Source organism: Maniola jurtina, chromosome Z (assembly GCF_905333055.1).
Source record: "Maniola jurtina chromosome Z, ilManJurt1.1, whole genome shotgun sequence".
In the NCBI taxonomy this organism is placed as follows: domain Eukaryota; kingdom Metazoa; phylum Arthropoda; class Insecta; order Lepidoptera; family Nymphalidae; genus Maniola; species Maniola jurtina.
This window is the reverse complement of record NC_060058.1, coordinates 11,781,209-11,804,035: the sequence shown is the minus strand read 5'-3', so window position 1 is coordinate 11,804,035 and position 22,827 is coordinate 11,781,209. Positions and strand designations below refer to the sequence as shown.

The following is a 22,827-nucleotide window of genomic DNA, read 5'->3' as shown; positions in this document are numbered from 1 at the left end:
GAAGTAATTAGAGGTTGCCCGGATCGAACCTCCGACTCTCTGAGTAGGAGACGGACGTTTTAACTACCACGGCTTATTTTCACATGTCGAGGATTATTACATTTTTTAATTCATAAGTACCTAATTTCTGTAATTGGGGAAGTTAATCTTTACAACAAATACAATTTCAATAATTTACATCCATTTTCCATTCTGGCGCCGCGTTGTGATTACTCAGTTAAATCCAGATTAAAAAGTTATTCATTTAATAGCCGCTAAGTGCGTGTTATTTTGATATTATCGATATTTATCAATCAAAATTAGCAACGTACATGCACCATTATAGCATAATTACATAACTACATTACTGGGAAATATAAATGGGCCATATCCTCTAATAATGACAAATACTATTAATATCATTTGTATCCATAACTATTTTTTTATATGCGAAATTGTCTTTTTTTTCGAGCATCAATCGCAAAATTGATTTTTGCTGGCTACAGACATGTGTAATTATATGTATACAGAAGAAACAAACTTACTAACATAATTATTAGTAGAAATGCTTAATACATAATTTAAACAGAAATTGGTCTAGACTCTATACCATTAGTTCCCAAAGTGGCACAGGTGGACTACCAGGGTGTCTACGAGAGACTTGACGGGTGTCTCTACGTTGGCGTGACAAAAAACTGGGGGTTCACAATTCGTAATCGGGGGTCCATTGTATCTAAATGTTGGCTTGATTTCACCTTCATCAATGAATAAAGTGAAACTTCCTAAATGAAATAAGTGGAAATTGTTTGGATCAGATAATCCATTCAGCACGATGGACCAACGATATAAAGCGGCTGGCGGGAAGTGGCTGGATGAGGAAGGCTGAGGACCGGGTGTGGTGGCGCTCTATAGGGAAGGCCTATGTCCAACAGTGGACGTCCACAGGCTGATGATGATGATGATGAATCCATTCAGCATGTACCTATAAATGATCTGATCCAAACAATTTGGATGGAATCACTGTTTTGATGTGCCAACTTTACTTTTTTGACATCCACTCGCAGCACAATCAATTCTCACTTTTTTTTCGAAAACTATTAATTAATGGTTGGAACGCAAATTTCTATAGTTAGATTAGATCTAATCTTCACATTTTTGGTCGAGTTTTGGGAATATGGTAGAAATGAAGCTGCAGGGGCTCCACCGGGACCAATTAAATTTTGAATGGTTTATGACCTCTGGTCTAGACTCTGGATTGCTCACCTCACCGAATACCAAGCCCCGAATATACGGAATCTAATGACAGTACCTGCAGAGGACCTGTCACGTAATATCTGGTACTAGGTACGTATTATGTAATTCATGAACTGATTTTTTGGGTTCCGTACCTCAAAAGGAAAAACGGAACCCTTATAGGATCTCTTTGTTGTCTGTCTGTCTGTCTGTCCGTCTATCCGTCCGTCGTGTCTGTTAAGAAAACCTATGGGGTACTTCCCGTTGACCCAGAATCCTGAAATTTGGCAGGTAGGTAGCTCTTATACCATAAGTAAAGGTAAAATTCCGAAAACCGTGAATTTGTCGTTACATCACAAGAAAAAATGTTAAAATGTGTTTCAATTTTCAAAGTAAGATAACTATACCAAGTGGGGTGTCATATTAAATTTTTTTATGCACAATAGTTTTTGATTACTGTGCAAAATGTCGGAAAAAGTACCCGAGTACGGCACCCTCGGTGCGCGAGTCTGACTCACACTTGGCCGATTTTTTTAAGCATAATATTCCGATCACGCGGGCTGTCTGATGACACTTCTAAAGACACTTCCCTGCGACAATGGCGAAGGGGCCTTGCATACAATTTGAACTTTATTTCAGACTGACACTATTTGAATACGGATGAGATTAAATTATCTCACTGCTGTCATACTTTGCATATTACTAAAGGGTAGATACTGAAGTATTGAATGCGGGGTTTTAAATGCAGTTCAAAATAATTTAAGATGGCATCGACGGGAACAATTTTGTACCCGATTACGGCAAAGCCAAAAGGATTTTTTTTATTTTGAAGGATGACAGGTGATAGTACCTATTAGTGATAACAGCTCATAAGATACCACAAAATACAGCGCGAATGAAATGATTAAAAAATCTGTACTTTTTGAAAGTTCACAATATAATGTTGAAAATAAAACATCTGACTGACGCTAGAGGTCAAATAACGTTGAGTAGATAAGCCACTCGGGGTCAGTGCCGAGTCGTAGGTAGTGCATTGGCCCGAGTTTTGCAAGGTGTACATTGCGGATTCGAAAAATACTAAATCACCAAAACTATAAAATTGGGCAAATGGTTATTGGCATTAAATTTTGTTAAAGGTAGTATAAAAATAATACTTCTGTATCATATGCATCAGCAATGATTTATCCGATGCAGAGATAATTAATCACTTTTAATGTAAGTACAAACAAAAATGTCCACCTAAGTTGAGATATTTCGTCGAGATTAAAAAACGCGAAGTGCGAATTGCGAAGCTCTGCAAAAGCACAAAAAAGTACAGTACCTATTTAAAATTTAACGCGACAAGCTTAAATACCTATTAAAAAGTTTCGTGGTGCCATTTGAAGGACACCGGAGAGAAAAGGCGGGTGTGCGGCGAGTACAGTACAGTAGCTAAAATTAGTGTTCTTCGTTAGAGCTAACCGTCTAGGCGGGATTTTAGATTTAAATTTAGATACCTAATTTTTAGGCCAAGCTCACTTTGCATGCTTAGTAAAAACTGCCATACCCCTTCCAGGTTAGCCCGCTTCCATCTTAGACTGCATCGTCAAATACAAAAATACAAAATACAAAAATATTTATTTTGGTAAAAAACAAGTAACATAGAAATTGGGACCGTTCCAGTAAGTGACTAGTATTAAACTGGTACTTGTGGTGGGCGGCCCCGCTCTTCCACAATATATTCTGTTACAATTGAAATAAATAAGTAGTTTCTAATAGTAATCGTCACTTACCATCAAGTGAGATCGCAGTCAAGGGTTCAATTGTAATGGATTAAAAAAAGCGTTTTCGTATGAAATTCGTTCGTGCGAACACATAGAAAAAGGTACGAATGATCCCGTTCCTTCAAGTATCTGCTACGTACCTATATCGTACGGAGGATGGACGCTAGAGCCGAGAGCTAGATAATCAAAAAACTAAACTTAAAGCGTTGGCTTTATTTTTCCTGTAAAATATACATAAAGTTCTATTGACCATATGTAATTACTAGCTGATACCCGCGACTTCGTTCGCGTGGATTTGGTTTTTTAAAATTCCCGTGGGAACTCTTTGATTTTCCGGGATAAAAAGTAACCTATGTTACTATCTCCATTCTAAATTTCAGCCCAATCCGTCCAGTAGTTTTTGCGTGAAGGAGTAACAAACATACACACACACACACACACACATACAAACTTTCTCCTTTATAATATTAGTGTGATGACAGACAGACAGATCAATCGAAAATCACGTCATGCATTGCCAAGCATTTAGTAACGTGGCAACCCCCTGCCAGACACCAAAAACTATCACAGATAGATTAGATTAGAAAGATTATATACGTCTTTGTTACCTATTATCTTCCAAATTCACCACGACCCGAATTTCATAGTCACTGAGCGTTCTTGCCTGTGTTGGAGACACTACTAAGAGAAACTTTCAGCTTTTATAAAAAACGAAGGTCTGGTCTTCACGGGCTCTTTCTCTAATAGTCTAGATTCTAGACCAAAAAACAAGGAAAAACCAACACTATGCTTCGGATATTGCAGCTCGCAAAATTGACTCTCGCTATCATTCCACTCGCCTCGAAAGAAAACATTATGACGACATTGGAAAGCAATTTCGCACGTACCTACTCCCGTCAGTCGCCCTTTTTACCCAACTACGACAAAGCCAAAAGAAAGGGTTATGTTTTAGCAGTCTATGTAAGTTTTTATTTTTGGGTGCTCTAGCGTAACGCCTAAACTACTGAGCCGATTTTGATGAATGAGGTGTCAATCGATTTGTTATTATGTTCCGGGTGATATAGGCTACATGTTATACGAAAAAATTGACCTGACGGATGTTACATCCAACAAGTGCAAAATAAAAATTTATAACACCCCTGATAAATGAAGGTTACAGTAACTAGAAAAGAGCTGATAACTTTCAAACGGCTGAACTGATTTTCTCGGATTATATTGCAAAAAACACTCTCGATCAAGCCACCTTTTAAACAAAAAGAAACAAAAAAATCGGTTCATTTGTTTAGGAGCTACGATGCCACAGACAGATACAAAGATACACAGATGCACACGTCAAACTTATAACACCCCTCTTTTTGGGTCGGAGGTTAACAAATAAACTGGGTGACACGACCCTCTATAATATTATTATGACGGTTGCTACTTGCTATACACATGGTTGGTTCGGCTCATCTGGGCGGTAGAATTGGTTATAATACGAGTATGTAGATGAATGTTGAATAAAAAGGAAATTCGGCTTGTTAGTACTCATGCTATACAATACTACGTTTGGGTATGAAATTATACTAGGGCGGATATGCTGAAGCTTGAAATTTCTTAAAGTGGTACTTATTATAGAAATTACTAACTACATCAATTATATTAGATTGGCTGTCTCGAAACTAGTTGTGGTCTAATAATTCATTTAATGGTTGGTTTAATAATAAAATTAATTGGCTTATGTACCTAATTCTTCTTCTTATTCGTCGTAACACTCTTGGCAGAGCGGTCGTAGTCATCACAAAGCAACGTCTTTGAGGGCAGATGTTATGCGCTTCTCGAACATTCGCCATTCTCTCTGCCGCTGGTAGACGTATCCAAAGAATTTTAATATGTGACTCAGCACTTACGCCAAAAATCTTTGTTTTATGCCAAGTTCTTGGAGTACAGACATAATATTGGTGCGAAATTCGGCTCATGAGACTACTAGCATTCGCATAACATAATTAGTCTAGTGAAAATGTAAGATAGATACGTTCATTCGTGCCGATATTAGCCATGCGAGGGCAGTAGTTATCCAGGATGATAGATTCATAATGGAATTTGACACGCGCGATATATTTCGCTGAGTTGGTTATCCAGCAGTGTAACAAACAGCACAGCCGAGGAAGGGGTGAATGGATAATCCCGGACTCAAATAAACTGCTAAGATGTGGAAGCCCTTATGGCGTCCGTGTTTTCTGCCACGTCTAACCTAAATACCTTCAAAACAAGAGTGAATAGGCATTTTCTAGGCAAGTGCGCTCCAATCTAGACGGCAGCATTGCTTTATTGAGCATGATTGTCGTCAAGCGCAATCCTATCACGCAATAAAGTAGTGTGCCTTATTGAAAAAGACTGTGTATATATTATTTTATATATCCCATCCTGCTATGTGTATAGCAACCCTAACTGTGAAAACATGGCAAAAGCAATTTCTCACATAGTCCTGTCATTCGCGACGCATCTCCCCTTTTACATAATAAAACTTCATATCCTCACCATTTGCCCAGAGGAATATGAAAACAGAAAAATTTAGATTGTCTCTAAAAATGAAGATGCATGTACCTATACCAAGGAAACATAATAAAAGACTAGCTTTTCCCGAAAATTTCTCCGCGTGGATTTTGATTTTTAAATCCTCTTAGGTGTTTTTTGACTTTAGGGGATAAAAGTTACATTTGTTAATTTAACGAAAGTGTTTTGTTTGTTGACAATATGCCCTTCTATGGGCAATGGATTGATGTGATTTTTTGCAGATATCGTCATCAACTATTATAAGTACAGTTAACAGGGCTCTCTCCGTCACTCGTTTCATACAATCGCAGTTCCAATTTCATTTGAATACTAAGCAACCAAAGTCCATGAAATTTTGCAGACATATTCTAGAAACTAATATCTGTGTTTGTGGTGTTTTAGATTTTTCTAAAAATATGTAGTTTTAAAATTACAGGGACTCAAAGATTTGTTTGAAATTTTTAAGACCGCGTAACTTTGTTAATCTCGCGGAATATTTTAACAGAAATCTGGAAAATCACAGACATAGATATTAGTTTCTAGAATATGTCTGCAAAATTTCATGGACTTTGGTTGCTTAATATTCAAATGAAATTGGAACTATACGATTGTATGAAACGAGTGACGGAGAGAGCCCTCTTAAAGCCTGGAAAGCCTATTTCACCCTGCTTACATTTTATCCCGGAAAATCAAAAAGTTCCCACGAGGTTTTCAAAAAACCTAAACCCATGCGGATGAAGTCGCGTGTTATGACCTTGTTGACAGCTATTTTGCCATAGATTATAAAGCTCTATATACACTAAAGTATAATGCGTACAAAAGGCGTTCTCACTCGCCATTTTAACTTAATAATATGTCAACTGTAAAGTCAAATGTCGAATTTAGTCCTTATTTAAAAGTGAAAGGGACTTCGTCTGTGTTGGTGTTAGCTGGCGGGCGTGCTCTGCCTTTTTGGAGTGTTTTTTTGTTAAAACTGACTGGAAAGCGCTCTAAGGGGGTGCCGTGCGTATGTCGGCGAGCGACGGCACAGACGAGGTCCATACTTGTATAGTTTAACTAACTTGTTACAAATAACTACATACTTGACATTGGCTAATCTTTGTAAAGCCAGACGAGAGAGGAAAAAAGTGAACCGTATTTTTGAGATGACAGTTGACACATTGAGTTAAAATGGCGAATGAGTTCTTATTTTGTACGGACCAAAATTAAAAGATTTTTATAAAGCTCAACACACACTTCGCAAATTATATCAGTAAAGATACTCCCGTAGATCTACGCGCCGTAAAGTATGCCAGATAGGAATTATATGATTGAATTCCTACCCCCTATCACTCATAAACACTCAGAAGATAAGTAAGTTCTGGGAAGATATTTATTGGAAGTGATTACAAAAGAAAACACTTATAAAAGTAATGGATCTTCATTATTGAAAAGATTTTATTAGTATTTTGAATGAAATCTTTTCATATATAATAACTTTTTATATCTTTGTTATTTCTGACCAGGTAGGTAATTTTAAGATTTTCCGTAAGTTTTTGTAATGTTACAAACACATATTTTAAATGGATAAGTAAAACAGAGCCAAAGTAAAAATTTGTTTGTCTAGCCCACGACTTCGCCCGCGAGAACTATACTTTCAAATCCTATTTTCCCCCTTAGGGGTTGAATTTTCAAAAATCCTTTCTTAATGTAGGTATATCTTCGTAATTATAGCTATCTGCATGCCTTTCAGCCTGATCCGTCCAGTAGTTTGAACAGTGCGAACGCCTCTTCAAGTCCGTTGCAAACTTGGACGGTAAACTTGATCGTGTATGGTCAGCGAATTAGGTGTAAATGCTTTGAAATATACAAATAGGTTGATAATACAACTTTTTGCCGCTTGAGATGTCCCTAGTGCAATTTTATGCTAACCAGATAACTAAGAGACATTTGTACAGGGTCTAGTTCTTTTTCCCGAACAAAAGACGTGTTGAATCTGGTGTACCTTTATAGAGGACTCATAAACCTTATCATCATCTTTCTTTCATACCTCGACCGTGACACCATCTTCACGACCGAGGCATGAAAGAAAGGCAAACCTGTAAAGAGGAGGCATTATAATTTTTATCTCGGAAAAATGGGAACAATACGAAAATGCTGACTCGGAAATTAAAAGTAGAAACAAAAGCAAATTGCCCGTAAGAGGACGAGTGGCGGCCGAGAGCTTGTTTACTCAAATAAGAGCTGGTAGCTGTTTCGGCGTTATCATTTTTCATCGTTGTCGATAGAAAATCTACCTAGCTGATGAATGAAAAAACAAGTTTTTTTTGAATTACAGGATAGGACACGCACATATAACGTTATTTTCTTCATCTGTGGAAATGGCAATATGGCCAATTCCAATGAGTTGTCACTACCATAAGCGGGACTCTTAAATAAAGCAGTGATGAGGTCTAAGTTGGAGAACGATTGCTTATTAATCTTTACCTTAAAAGTAATTAAGTACCTAATACGTGGCAGGAAACACAGACGCTGGAAGGGCATTCCAAATCTTAGCGAAATCTGACAATTTGAAAAAGAGTAACAACCGTCGATCCAGGGGTCCGGAGTACGAATGCAGGCACGCACCTTAAACTTTCCGGAGTTATATGCGTTTTAAGCAAGTAAATATCACTTGCTTTACTGGTGAAGGCAAACATCGTGAGGAAACCTGCATGCTAAATAGTTTTCCATAATATTTTCAAAGGTGTGTGAAATCTACCAATCCTCATTTGACCTTAGTGGAGACCACCACTCCACCACCAGGCTGGCGCTTCAGTAAATAGCCGTCAATATATTGAATTGATGATGTACAACTGTTAAAATCGATTCAATGAGACGACACTTGACATTTTCCAGCGATTGGTTGTGTCGATAGTGGCACCTATAAGTTAATATAACAAACGTGTAAACGAGGTTGGCTGACCCACAACTAACTTTATTTTATGAATACCGACTTTCTTGTATAATATAATTACACTAAACCTATCTTTTTCTATACTGAAAAACAACTGATGTGTGAGACATGATACAAATTACAATCCATTAATATTTCTATTCATCTCTTCATATTACAAAATCTATAAAAAATAGTATATTTCATTACAAGTGCGGAAAGGCTGTCATTGCAAAGAGTTCCGACAAATGTCTACCCGAGCCGAGGCGTAGCTGAAGGCGAGGGTGGACAGTCGGAACGAGTTGCAATGACGGTTCCGCACGTGTACTGAACGACTATTTTTAATACAGTTGCGAAAAAATGAAGCAATTTAATAAAATAATAAAAACACAATAAACTCAACTAACTTAATTTAATTTAATTTAAAACAACTTTATTGTTAATAGATATAAAAAACTAGGGTCGAAATTACTCATTTTAGGCAACCAACAACTAAACTCGCAAAGAAAATTTCTGAAAAATGGCGCCAACCGTAGAATATAAGCAGAGTTTTTTTTTTCTTCACCCATTCTGGTAGGCAAAGGGAACTATGCCCATACAGCCAAGTCTTCAGTAGAAGTTTTTTATTGATATGAAATGAAAATGAAATTTAATGAGATGAATTGAAATGAAACCTAACCAAACTCATTCAATCAAATCATTAAATCTGATATTGAAACAAATTAGTAGCTTCTTATTAGAAATACGTATTTGCATATTTTTTTTAGTAAAAACTTCATGGTTGGTTTTTCTTTTTAATATTTTGACAGTTGGGAAAGAAAAAGCACGAGTGCGGGAAAGGTAAAGAAAAAGCACGAGTATGTAATAGCCCACATCCCGAACGCTATACGTCCCTGCAATACGCCACTTTTTGAGCAACTGTATTAAAAAATCCATTATATATCCCACCGCTGCCACTATGTAAAGAAAAGAGGCTGGTTGATCCACAACTAGCTTTATTTTATGAATATCTACCTTCTTGTATAATGTATTTATACAGTACGTAATATTATGGCCTTTTTGTTTCCTTTGTGCCGTCAGTCCCAGTTTTTATCACTAACACACAATAAAAGTCGTTAAACTTAAAAGATGACATTCCACTCTCAATTGAGTCGAATGCGCAAAAATCTGGAAGTCCACCACATTGACATCCCAAAAAAAGAAAAAACTATGTAGTACTGACTCAAGTTAAGGGGTAACAACTAATTTAGAATTCTGTGGATACTCTGTTACCTTTTGCTCGCAGAAACGTCTGCCTCCTTGACTATATGTATCTAGTATCATTCAAAATTGTGCAACAAAACTTTTCATTATGCTTTAACTTTTCGCACTACCCATTTTGAATCTCGTTCTTTTTTGCTGTGAAACTTGTAGCTTTGTGTAAATTAGCATTGCTTTTACGTTTTAACCTAAGAGAAGTTTTAGGATTAAATTTCCTTATCTTTTATTGTATTTTTACCATTTGCATTACCTACCTTGTTTGAATTTTAGCTTATTTGTCTTTTATTTGCTCTTCCTCATTTGCGCATTTTAGGTTTTTAAAATCCTGTGCAAACTCTGATTATTTGACATAAAAAGTACCTACTATACTATATCTTTGTGTCAAATTTATATTATAGCCATCGTCATCATCAAAATATTATCCACAGATTTACAGAGTAGATATCATTTTTGTTACTTGCTGACCTTTAAACATTTATATTAATATTAGTATGATTTAGTCTAGATAATACGGATTTTTTTTACATAATCAAATAATTATGTCATTAAAGCTTAACTACCTTTTGTGTTTATATAGTTACATATAAGCTTGGATATATCATTATAATAATAACCATTCTTGTAAAACCATTCGACAAAAGTTATGACCGTAAATAACCATAAATGTATCAACGGCGTTAATTAGTATAAATGTTTATATTATGACCGTATGATAGGTTAATAAATGCTGTATACAGAACAAGCGCAGATTCGACAAATATTGCAATATGTGTATAATCAACCGCTGGATCATTACTCGTTGGAATTTTATGTAGTAAAGTTGCCAGCCCACCTGTCTCTTCCCTTATGTCCAATGCTAGGATTTTGTAGAAATGGAATATACTTACCACTATATCGCGCATTCATGTCATTGGGATCACTTATGTGCCAATGTAGGGCATTCAACACGATGAAATTTTAGTGATTTACCATTTATATTACACAATCGAGAAATTATTGTTTGGATAAATTCGCGAACCAGTAGTAGTATTCCGCCGCATCGCTTTGTCCTGTTCTGTCTCCGAACAGCACGGTTATCACGTGACGCTCGTATTCGCCGACCACTACTAATGATTCTCACAGATTCAAGTTTTTGACAACATATTTTTTTCCAAGAAAAAAAGTGGCTAGTTTCCCAAAACAAACAGGTATAGTCGACAGTACTGCTTAAGGCTTTACTTAGCCATTGCTCTAAGCCTACTAAAATTTCACCGTGTATATTATATTGGTAAGCGCAATGTACTGTCGCAGTAGTAAGCACTGTGGTCTTATGTGGGAAATCATAGGTTAAATTTCTGGTTTTTATTTGTTGTGAGAATGAGTAGGTTATAATGTCATACTTGTCGTAGAAGTGAGTTACAACTAAAATGCATAAAGTGCAGACCACGTACAGACAGCGACAAAGGTTTGCACTCGCCAGTGTAAGCGACTATGGACGGGTGTAAACCTAGCTTTGTTGCTGACCTTACAAGTAAGCATGGTGTAGGGCGCCCAATAGGGCGATAGACTGGCGATATAATTAAAAAAAAGATTTCGATGAATTGAGGACCTCCTTCTTTTTTCGAAATCGGTTAAAAAGAGGGTAGTGGGAAGCAGCTGGATGGGAAAGGCTGAGGGCAGGGTGTAGTGGCTATCACTGAATATAGACTATCCTACATTATGATGAATGAATATTTATTGATCACCAATCACATCACACTAATATTATAAAGGCGAAAGTTTGTATGTGTGTGTGTGTGTGTGTGTGTGTATGTTTGTTACTCCTTCACGCAAAAACTACTGGGCGGATTTGGCTGAAATTTGGAATGCAGGTAGATAATATCCTGAATTAGCACATAGGCTACTTTTTATCCCAGAAAATCAGAGTTCCTACGGGATTTTGAAAAACCTAAATCAACGCGGGCGAAGTCGCGGGCATCGGCTAGTAATAAATAATTGTTACACAATTTTACATGGCCCCTAAAATAGGAGATCCCATACCTCAGGGGCCAGTGACTTACCATACAATATTATTAGTGGTTGTACTTAAAATTAATTATGAACACAAATATATAATATATATGTAAAAAATAAATATATATAATACAAATGTTGAGTGTTTATGTTTGTGTTGTGTATGTGTAAGTATATGTGTGTGTGTATGCTAGTGTGCGTGTACGTGAGTGCCTGTGGCTGTGTTTTCAGATGATATTTTGTGCAATGCATGTATTTAATAGTTTTTCTATTTCCTCGTGATTAATTCGAGTTTATTTTAATACTTTTATTTTCCTCGTAATTGTATTTTTTCCATGGGCGATTACCTTTACATGAAACAATATGCTATTGTAACCGCATAGGCGCTAATGCTTAATGATATTCGTAAATGATTATCAATTTGCGTGAAATGAAATTTTACCAATATCCGTAATGCCCACAAATTAATTTGGTAGATAGTAGGTATTATTTATTTTGGCATATATTTTTACAGCCATTTTTAAGATTTCGTAGTAAACAAAGAACTTTTAGGTACAGTTAACCGTCTGCTGATTAGCTCAGATACTTAAGGTTGAAATTTATAGAGCACACTTTAACTTAGCTTAGACTTAATTTTCTGTTCAAACGAGATAGATTTATGCCAGCGTTATGACGCTGTTTCATTTTAACAGTGTCCAAAGTGCGTTTTATAGATCTCAGCCTTATTACTAGAAGTCTGTAATTCGGCATGGGTACCAAGTGTTGAAAAAATCATGAAATATGTTTTAGGGTACGTACTGCCCTCCACGTAAAATGCTATTTATTCTCGTCTATCTTATGGTGTGCGATGTCATTGGATAGGTCTTTAGGGATCTGTTTGCGAAATATTAAAGAAATATTGCAATTTTTGTCAGAGTCAATAAAGTCATCCCGCCGCCGCGCCTTCGTCAATAAGATTATTAGTTTTAAATACTAAGTGACTTCAGTTCTTTATGTGTGGAAACTGCTGGTGTTTCATATATTTACTATCTAGCATCTAGGTGTACACAGGATTAAAACTAGAATACCTTTGGAGGCGCCCAACCATTATTTCAAGTTGAAGTAACAAATCGCTTGGCGTATGAGGAGAAACCTGACTAATAGCTGCCAATTAATCTATCTTATTCTGTATGTATGTAATATCTATCGTCTAGTATCGTTTTTAGGGTAAAATAGAGGGCACTTTGACTTTGCTTAGACTTAAGTTTCAGTTAAAACGAGACAGATTTACGTCAGCGGTATAACGCTGTCTCGTTTTAACAGTTTAACAGTCTGAGCAAAGTTAAAGTGTGCTCTATAGATCTCAGTCTAAGTCAATCATGCCATGCGCGAGCGATAGCGAGAGCTATGCTTGTAGTTACTCTATACGTGATCAAATCAGAAATGAGGGATCCGTTGGAGAACCAGAGTGATCGACATAGCTCAGTGGGTGGCGAAGCTGAAGTGACAATGGGCAGAGCGCATAGTTACAAAAAACCATCCAAAAGTTTGGGTTCCAAGAAGCTGAAATGGCGCCCAACCACCGGAAAGCGCAGCGTGGAAGAAGAGTTGAAGATCTACCTACTTGTCAAATTTCATGATTCTAGGTCAACAGGAAGTACCCTATAGGTTTTGTTTCCCTTTTCTTGACAGACATGACAGTCAGACAGACATAAAGGATTTTCCTTTTGAAGTGCGGAACCCGAAAAATAACGCACATTCAAATTTTGCCGAGTTTTATTATCATCTACTTTCAAATAATTAAGACAACCCTTTAAGATTAAGGAAATACGATATAATTAAAAAAAATAACATCTAAGCAATTAATTAATACTTCGAACGGCGAAAAAAGCATCTCAGTTGGTAAATGTTAATGCACAGGATAAAATTTAAGAAATTCCACTTTATTACTGAGTTCATTAAATTTCTCTCTCCGACAGGCTTTTAAGGTAATTGTGTTAGAGTGGAATTATAATAACGGAGGCGCGTCGTCGGGGAATAACCAAATATCGATGATCGTTTTGTAAATTTGCAAATTTTGTTGAGAGTTGAAATTAATCGCATTCCCAAACTCGCCATTTTGACTTTATTTGGGCTAACTTGCGACCTTCTATACATAGGCGCCATTTTCACGGGCGAGAGTATCGCGACAACTCCGTCCTACTATCATCGGATAATCTCCACGTACGACGATAATTTCGCTAGCGTGTCGTCGTGACTCGCAACGATACGCCACGAGACCGCAACGGATCGCTGGGCCTCTCAACTATGGCGTAACGTGGTGGTATCGCCACGAGACCCGACGATATCGTCGTGAGACTCTGAGTCCACGACGTTTTACTCGTCCAGAGTCTCTCGTCGTATCGCCCTGTGGAGATAAACCCATAGAGTTTGTATCGGATTTAGTGGCACGGCGAGACTATCGTCGCGATACTGGAGATGGCGACGAGATCAATCTATACCTACCTACTAATATTATAAAGATTTAAAGTATGTAAGTTTGTTTGTAGGAACTAATCTCCGGAACTACTGAATCGATTTTGAAAATTCTTTCACCAGTAGAAAGCTACATGATTCCTGAGTGACATAGGCTATATTTTATTTTCAAAAAATTAAAGATCCCAGCGAAATTGTAATCTACTCGTGCGAAGCCTTGCCGGGTCGCTATACTAAATACTTGTGAATACAGATGTACCATTTTATAGGCAGCATTCATTAGAAAATATCACCTGAAAAGCCTTTTCATTATTATGCACACTTTACATTAGGTACTAAGCAAAATTAGCTGACAGCCGACATATATTATTTTTTTAGCTGACATACTACACAGTAGGTACAATACGATTTAAAAAATGTTGCAAGATCAAGAGCTAGATCCTAGCTAGATTTTTTAGATCTGTGTAAAAGATAACCAGCCCTCTTCCTCGATCATCTGATAAGTAAATGCAATAAGTGCACATGCACAAAGCAGTTATTATACATATTATGTATAAATCTCACAAAGATAAAAACATTACTGTGTAGTAACTTTATTCTTTACCTTACGAAAAAATACGGCAGAAACTTGCGGTGCGATTGCTGTAAAAATGACAGTTACAATGTCACGATCGCAATCATTTTGATCGGTTGTTGTTTGCTTACTTATACAACGAATTGTAGCAACAAGAATACCTAGGTAGCATAAATTCAGCCAATCAAAACGATTGCGATTGTAGTAATGATTGATGCAGTTTTCCCGCAATCGAGCAGCTGTTGACTAAGCACTTGTCACTTGGACGACCTGCTCGTCACAAAGTATACCTCAGGCCTAAGAAGTTTCGCTTGAAAAAACTTTGAGTTAAAGAAAACAGAACACATTCATCGCAGGTAAGACACCTTACTCTGTTAGTGAGTTCATTAATTTAGCTACTGTACCTGACAGGCTTTTAGGTAATTGTATTAGTAGAGTATGATTACACGATCGTCTCAGAGCTTGTAGGAATTTTTCCGGAGGTGCTTGATAAAGCTGAGATCTTTCTTTCTTTCTTCTCTCTGGGCTGGTTTCCGCACTTAAACGTTTCCGTCTGTAGTGCGTGCGTTGCCCCTCCCCGCCGAAGTCTTCACTCCAGCCATCCAAGCTCGCTCCAGAAGCCGAGTAGACCGCCCAGGCTGCCGAGGACTTCGTGAAGTGAGGCTAGGGATCCCAGATGGCGATCCCTGCACAGAGGACAGTCGGTAACACCTGTAACGAAAAGTATTTTTAATGCATTTTGTAAATTAATTTACGTTTTTTTTTTCATTTTTAACCCGTACTTTTTAGGGTTCCGTACCTGAAAAGAAAAAACGGTACCCTTATAGGATCACTTTGTTGTCTGTCCGTCTGTCTGTTGTGTCTGTCAATGTGTTACAGCACAAGTAAAGGAAAAAATCCGAAAACCGTGGATTATGGAGGTTAACATCACACAAAAAAAATGTGTTCACATATTGATTGCGCAGTTCGTTATTATCGTGCATAAAGTTTTAGGTTACCTTCTACAACGGTACGGAACCCTTCGTGTGAACACTTGACTGATTTTTTTAATCTTAACGCAAATGCATTTTCTTTTTAGAGATTAAAAATGCAAAATGAATCATTACGCCTTATGGGACTTAAAATAACAAAAACCGAGAGTAGGCTTAACAAAGTCATTTTAATAAATGATGGTTTATGTACATTACGTGGTCCAATAGAAAGCTGTGGATCTGGGTCAGTAGCATTGCGATAAACCCCCGCGCTCGGCTATTGTGGTCTCCACTCTGTGATATTACTTGGATTTTTTAGACTTGAAGGTTTTTATAGTGTTATTCAATAGACGATTTTAAACGAAGGCTGATTTTAATTACTTCGACAGTCATTATTTGTGCTAGAATTTTTTAACCCCCGACCCAAAGGGGTGTTGTAAGTTTGACGTATGTAACTGTGTATCTGTGTGGATCTGTTTGTGGCATCGTAACTCCTAAACTAGTGAATCGGTTTAAATTTAGTTTTTTTTTGTTTGAAAGGTGGCTTGATCGAAAGTGTTGTTAGCTATAATCCAAGAAAATCGGTTCAGCCGTTTGGAAGTTATCAGCTATTTTCTAGTTTTCTTATAGAGGTTTTTGTGTCGGGGGTTTTTTTAAATTTTAAGTTATTAGAACCAATTAAATTCAGCTTTGACATAACAATTGAATTTGGGAAGGGCCGCTATTAACTATTTATTTTTGACGACCTCCCTGGCGTAGAGGTAAGCGCTGTAGTCTTATTAGTGGGAGGCCCCGGGTTCGATTTCCGGCAAGGGTTTGCAATTTTATAATTTCTTAATTTCTGGTCTGGTCTGGTGGGACCAGACCAGACCAGAAAGCTGGGTGACTAGCCACGGCTTCGGCCGTGGCTAGTCACCACCCCACTGGCAAAGCCGTGCCGCCAAGCGATTTAGCGTTCCGGTACGGTGCCGTGTAGAAACTAAAGGAATATGGCTTCAATGAAAACTGACATATCCCTTCCAAATTAGCCTGTTTCCATCTTAAACTGCATCATCACTTACCACCACGTGAGATTGCAGTCAAGGACTAACTTTTATCTCAATAAAAAAATCCCGGAAAATCAGAGTTCTCACAGGTTTTGAAGAAACCTGAATTCACGGCTAATTCGGGCATCATCTAATGAATAATATATTTTTTTGTTCGCAGTTTGCAACCAGTTCGCTCGAGGAGTGTTTGCGATGCTGGGTGCCGTGACCCCTGAGTCGTTTGACACCCTCCACTCCTACACCAACACGTTCCAAATGCCGTTCGTCACTCCATGGTTTCCTGAAAAGGTAAAAGTCAAAATCATTTATTAACTCCCGACCCAAAAAGGGGGGTGTAATAGTAAGTTTGACGTGTGTATCTGTGTATCTCTCTGTGGCATCGTAGCTCCTAAACTAATTTTAATTTAGTTTTTGTTTGAAGGGTGGCGTCATCGAGAGTGTTCTTAGCTATAATCCAAGAAAATCGGTTCAGCCATTTGAAAGTTATCAGCTCTTTTCTAGTTACTGTAACCTTCACTTGTCGGGGGTGTTATGAATTTTAATTTACATTTGTTCAAAATAGGTACTATTGTACACCTTTTGTTTGTCCGATTTGTTAGATTTTAAGATGATATAGTGGTGATAATTAATTACGTAAACTTAAAACTAAAGCTGCGAGGGTTCCAAACGCGCCCAAGTCTGAGAAGAGCCCAAAATAAACTCAGCCGGGTATTCTTTTTTTTATTATTACCACCTTACAAAATCACTTATACTTATTATTATTACTAAACTCAAACCGGCATCATTTTGCAAACTTTTTTGTAAATGGTACTTAATTATTTTCAAAAAACTGGCAAATAAGGAAATCTCATGACTATTTTAAAATATGTATTTTAAATCTTAAGTGAGGGCACACGTGTAACATGTTTTACTCTCATTTCATGTTAGGACTTTGGACTTTGTCTTTTAACTCACTTTCTAGTCGGTGTATTTGGCTTTTCAGTACAAATATTGCATATGCTTTGAAACTTTCCCAATGTGCTAGAGGCTTGAAATTTTAAATATAAGTTGGAACTGGATGACAATGCAACATTAACTTTAACTGGCTTTATTGTTTCTCGATAAAATGTCTGTGGCAGGCTAACAGCATCACAACGAAGTCAAATCAAATAAAATCAAATTTCTATATTACGAATATGGGTAAACAGTGGAGATGTTACAAAAACAAATAGGGTAGGTACAACCAAATTCTGACCATGTATTACACAAGTTGTACAATATATATGGTCTAGTAAAATTAGTCACATTAAATTACAATACTGTCACATTAAATTACCCAAAGAAGTTAATCCAAAAATACTCCTTTTTTCTATTGATTGCTGAACATTGGAAAGGTTTTAACTACTATAATTTCGAGTAAAAAAAATTAAGAGCCCCGATTTCACATTTCCCGTATTTAATCCAATAGAAAGAACCCGGTAGCTGAACTGAAAATCAAATCGTAGGATTTATTGTCAGCAGAATTTGAGGCGATTCCGATTTTTTGCTATCCAGCGATTTGTGCTTTTAATCGATGCATTGTAACAAAATAAGAAAATATTATTAGATTTACTACGAGAGACGACGGAATATTTATTGTTCAATATTTAGGTACTTACCTACCTAAATTTTTGGAATTATGTGCGTTATAAGCATTTAAAGATTATCTGCTGTGACGATTAGTGAAAATAACGTCAAAAACCCCAATGACATTTCTCCATAATCTTCTCAAAGGTGTGTGAAGCCTCAGCGTGATGGACTATAGCCTAAACGTTTATCAGAATGAGAGGAGACTCTTGCTTAATAGTGGGCCGCCAATGGGTTGAGATGATGATTATTTCTTTTATCATCGAGAAATAATGTCTTATCGGTACACCACCCAGGTTTAACTTATAATAATTTTTTTTACATGTATGACAAAATACCAAGCAAAATACTTACTTGTAAACTAACACCGCTTTGACAATAATACCCTAATATGAGAAAACGAACTCCGGTAACGTAAGTGAAACATTTCCACGTGATATAGAAAGAAATGACGTCGCAAATGGAAGAAATATAACTCTGAATGGAGCATCGGAATTGCTCTTACAACATAATGCTCACAGTGGGAGTGAAAAAAGACATAAGATAGTGTGGCCACGTAAAGAAGTCGTCCGTTTGGAAACTTTTAGGCCCCTTGTAAATACATCGATTCGGGACGTATTTTTTGTCTGTAGTATAAAAGCAGGCGTTATTTTGCGGAAGTCCATGATATACAAGAACCAAAAGCTTAATTTGCTATAATCCGCCAAACCAAAGAAATCTGTATGGTGCAACATGCAGCATGTGACGTGCACTACCCGCCCTCCCACTGATAAACATGCAGGAAAAGCCAGCCACCATGCAAGCCACACGCACCACCACCACGCAGCACCACACAAATCCCAACACCACTCGACGCACGTTTCGCCCCGACACCGGAGCATCCTCAGGAGATGTAGACCTTACAATGCCTAATTGCAAAGAAATTGACTTTGCAATTAGGCATTGTAAGGTCTACATCTCCTCATTCCTTCCTCCCTTGCAGCCCTCGCTAGGTTTGCCCTATGGATGTTTGTCTTATTGATCTATGGTTGTCTATGGATCTTGTCTATGGTTTGTCTTATGGATGATTCGACACCTCCCACGTAAGTTGTTGTAAGCCACAAAATTGCCATTTTGCGTTTTTTACATAACAATGTCTATTTTTATCTATTTTATATGTTCAATTAAAAAAAATCCTAAAAATGTTGTTTTTTAAAGTACTTATGAGGCGTATAATGTTGTATTTTTCAAACGAGGACGACGTAAAATATCATATCGACCTTTACAACGTTTTATGTGGGGTGAAGTCGCACGTTTGCGCCTCGTATGTAACAGATACAACAGATCACGCCGGAATTCAAATGAAATGTTTGTAACTCAAAACACTGATATGTCACGGTTGTGTTTGCATTTTTTTATTTCATTATCGTATTTTAGTAATTTAACAGTGATGCCAAGCTAAACTATTGTATAGATTACATACAACAATTTACGTCGTTGAGGACACCCAAAAACAGTATTGTATGATGACATACAACTGTTTACGTTGCAGAATTATAATAAATTTTGTGTTAAGTGATACATACAACATTTTACTTCGGTATTTATTTCTCAAAATTTTGTTGTATGATTACATGCTATATTTTACGTTGCTATGACATTGTTTTTTTTCTTACATACGACATTGTATACAATAAAACTATGTTAAAATTTAGTTTGATGGCGACGTAAACCTATGATAGTCAATGAAATAACTAATCGGCTCATCATACCACTAGGTTACCATATAATTAACAAAAAAATCACTACTACAATATATTATTTCAGAGCCTACCTTTCCAATAAATAGGTTGGTAGAACCTGCCAGGTGGTGGAGTCCAATTTCTTTACGGACTATCGTCCAAAAATAACAAATATTTTTTATGATTTTAAAGCTCATGGCCAGAAAAAGGCCAGAAATGATACTGTAGTCTTCAGCAGATGCACCTACCTACTGGCAGATCTCTATTGTACAAACACGTGACTTATGGATCTTTAATTTCGTTTTAAAGATACCATAGAGCGGAACAGGAACTCAAAAGTATTCACGAAAGATCTGTCTACTAAACAGGGCCTGCTGATACGACAAAAAACTGACAACACCTCATTTCAGCTAAACTTGAGCTCTTGAAATAAATTGAGAAGTTCTATGGACAGTTATACACCACAATACAAAGACTTGTTGAAGATTTGGCTAAAGATCCCAGAACTAAATTGACGGGACACTATACCCAAGATATCCCAGATGCCAGTTTATGCAAGATAAGTATGGCTCTCAAACAACTCAAGGATAAAAATTCGCTCGGTGATATCAGAATCACAGTAGAATTCCTGAAAGCGGGTGGCAAACCAGTACTTAAGGTCTTTCAGCGATTTTCCAATAATAAATAATAAGTAATGGTTTATTTGTTGCAATGTAGGCACAAAAGGTTAGTGAATCTTATATTCAAATTAATCTAGTTCATTGCATAACGAAATTACAAAGTTACAAACATTACTCAAGAAGAGTCATAGACTCATCTCGCTGCTAAGCCATGTCTATAAGCTGTTGTTATCGTAAGTCATTATGAATCGTCACAATAATAAGTTCGATGACTTTCAGCATCCCTAACGAGCTTGATTCTGAAAAAGCTTAAGCACTATAGGTCACATTCATAAGCTGAGACATGTTATGCATAATATAACTGAAGGCTATTATAATAATCTGCCTCTTTGCTAAGTGTTTATTAACTATGAGAAAGTTTTTGATTTGGTGGAAACTGGGGCTGTATTAAGGTCGCTATTGAGATGCTGAAACAACTGCCTGTTCATACAGATGCTGAACTAGAATCCTGTACGAAAACACCATGTCAGTCGACATATAGGACCAGACTAGGCCAGTCCAATTGCAGTGACAGAGTGCACATTGAGACGTAATTCTCTGAAACTCTTTACCGCTGCTTTGGAAGACGTCCTTATCTTTAAGCTTGGATTGGAATGAACTTGACATTAACATCAAAAGAAATTCACCTTCGATTTGTCGATGACATAGTCACTATCGCAGAAACTCTGGGAAACCTCATTAGGTTTCCCAGAGTTTCTACATTTACAGCTCAATGACCTTTGCAAAGTTTCACAACAGATGGGCCTAACAAGTGTAAATTAAAAATTTATAACACCCCCGACGATCCAAAGTATTTGAGTTTTCCAAAACATCATTTTCAAATAAATAATTATCATAGAGATATGATAATTATGTATTTAGGCAACGTCCATCTTGACAGCTTGACATTTGTCTATTGACATAATATTATGAACCTAACGGTTATCTAACCTTCTTTTGTACAAGAAAACTAGAAAAGAGCTGATAAATCCTAAACGGCTGAACCAATTTTTTTAGATTATAGCTAAGAACACTCTCGATCAAGCCACCTTTCAAACAAAAAAAAACTAAATTAAAATCGGTTCATTCGTTTAGGCGCTACGATGCCACAGACAGATACACAGATACACAGATACACAGATACACAGATACACAGACACACAGATACACAGATACACACATCAAACTTATAACACCCCTCTTTTTGGGTCGGGGGTTAAAAATGAACATGAGTAAGACGAAAATTATGTCTAATTCTTATGTCTCGGCCCACCCAGTAATCGTTGAGGGTTCTGCACTCGAAATTATAGAAAAGTGTGAGCCTGGAACAGGTACCTGGACTAGGTAGGTAAGTGCAATTTCAAGAAACAGGTCAGCCAACGAATCCGACTCGGCGGCAGCGTACGGAAACTAAATTAGTCTTCGAACAGTGCGTGTTACCAGTGATGACATATTATGGATCCGAGATAATATGGTCCCATATTATAATGGAATTCATAAGAAAGTTCAGAGTCACTAAGCGGGCAATTAGAGAGCTATATTTGAAGTTTCTCTACGTAATCGAATCTGGAATGTGGATATCGGTAGGAAAATCAGAGTAACCGGCATAAATGGGTTGCGAAGCTGAAGTGTAAATGGCCGGGGCACATAATTCGAAGGACCCATAGACGTTGAGGTCCCAAGGTGCTGGAACCTCGCACTGTAAGGCGCAGCGTTGACAGAATCCCACTAGGTGCACAGACGACATCAAACGAGTCACAAGGAGCCACGGGATTCAGGTGGTGCAAGACCGTGGCATATAGAAGTCCCTACAAGAGACCTATGTCCAATAGTGGACATCCATTGGTTGAAAATGATGAATCGGACTATACATACGACATTTTTTTTAAATTTTAAACGACGTACACTGTTGTATTTAACACATACGATGACACTCAACCCGTTTTTTCCAGCGTAATTTGTTGTAAGTATCTTATACAACATTTTACAAAGATGAAACACGCCGTAAAATGTTGTATGAACAAAATCTCAGAAATGTGAAGTATTTCTATAAATTATCTTTCAGAATATGTTAAAGTACTGTAAACTATAACTAAATACCGAATTTCTCAAAAATATATT

The 22,827-nt window shown here is 37.1% G+C and overlaps 1 protein-coding gene across 1 annotated transcript in view; it reads left to right on the top strand.

The window, feature by feature from the left end:
- The window catches only part of LOC123880215 (glutamate receptor 1-like), a 136,175-nt gene that overhangs the window by 26,898 nt on the left and 86,450 nt on the right, over positions 1-22,827 (top strand). Inside the window, exon 3 of the mRNA XM_045928209.1 lies at positions 16,882-17,009. Coding sequence (XP_045784165.1) covers positions 16,882-17,009 — 128 coding nt within the window. The remainder of the gene's footprint in view (positions 1-16,881; positions 17,010-22,827) is intronic.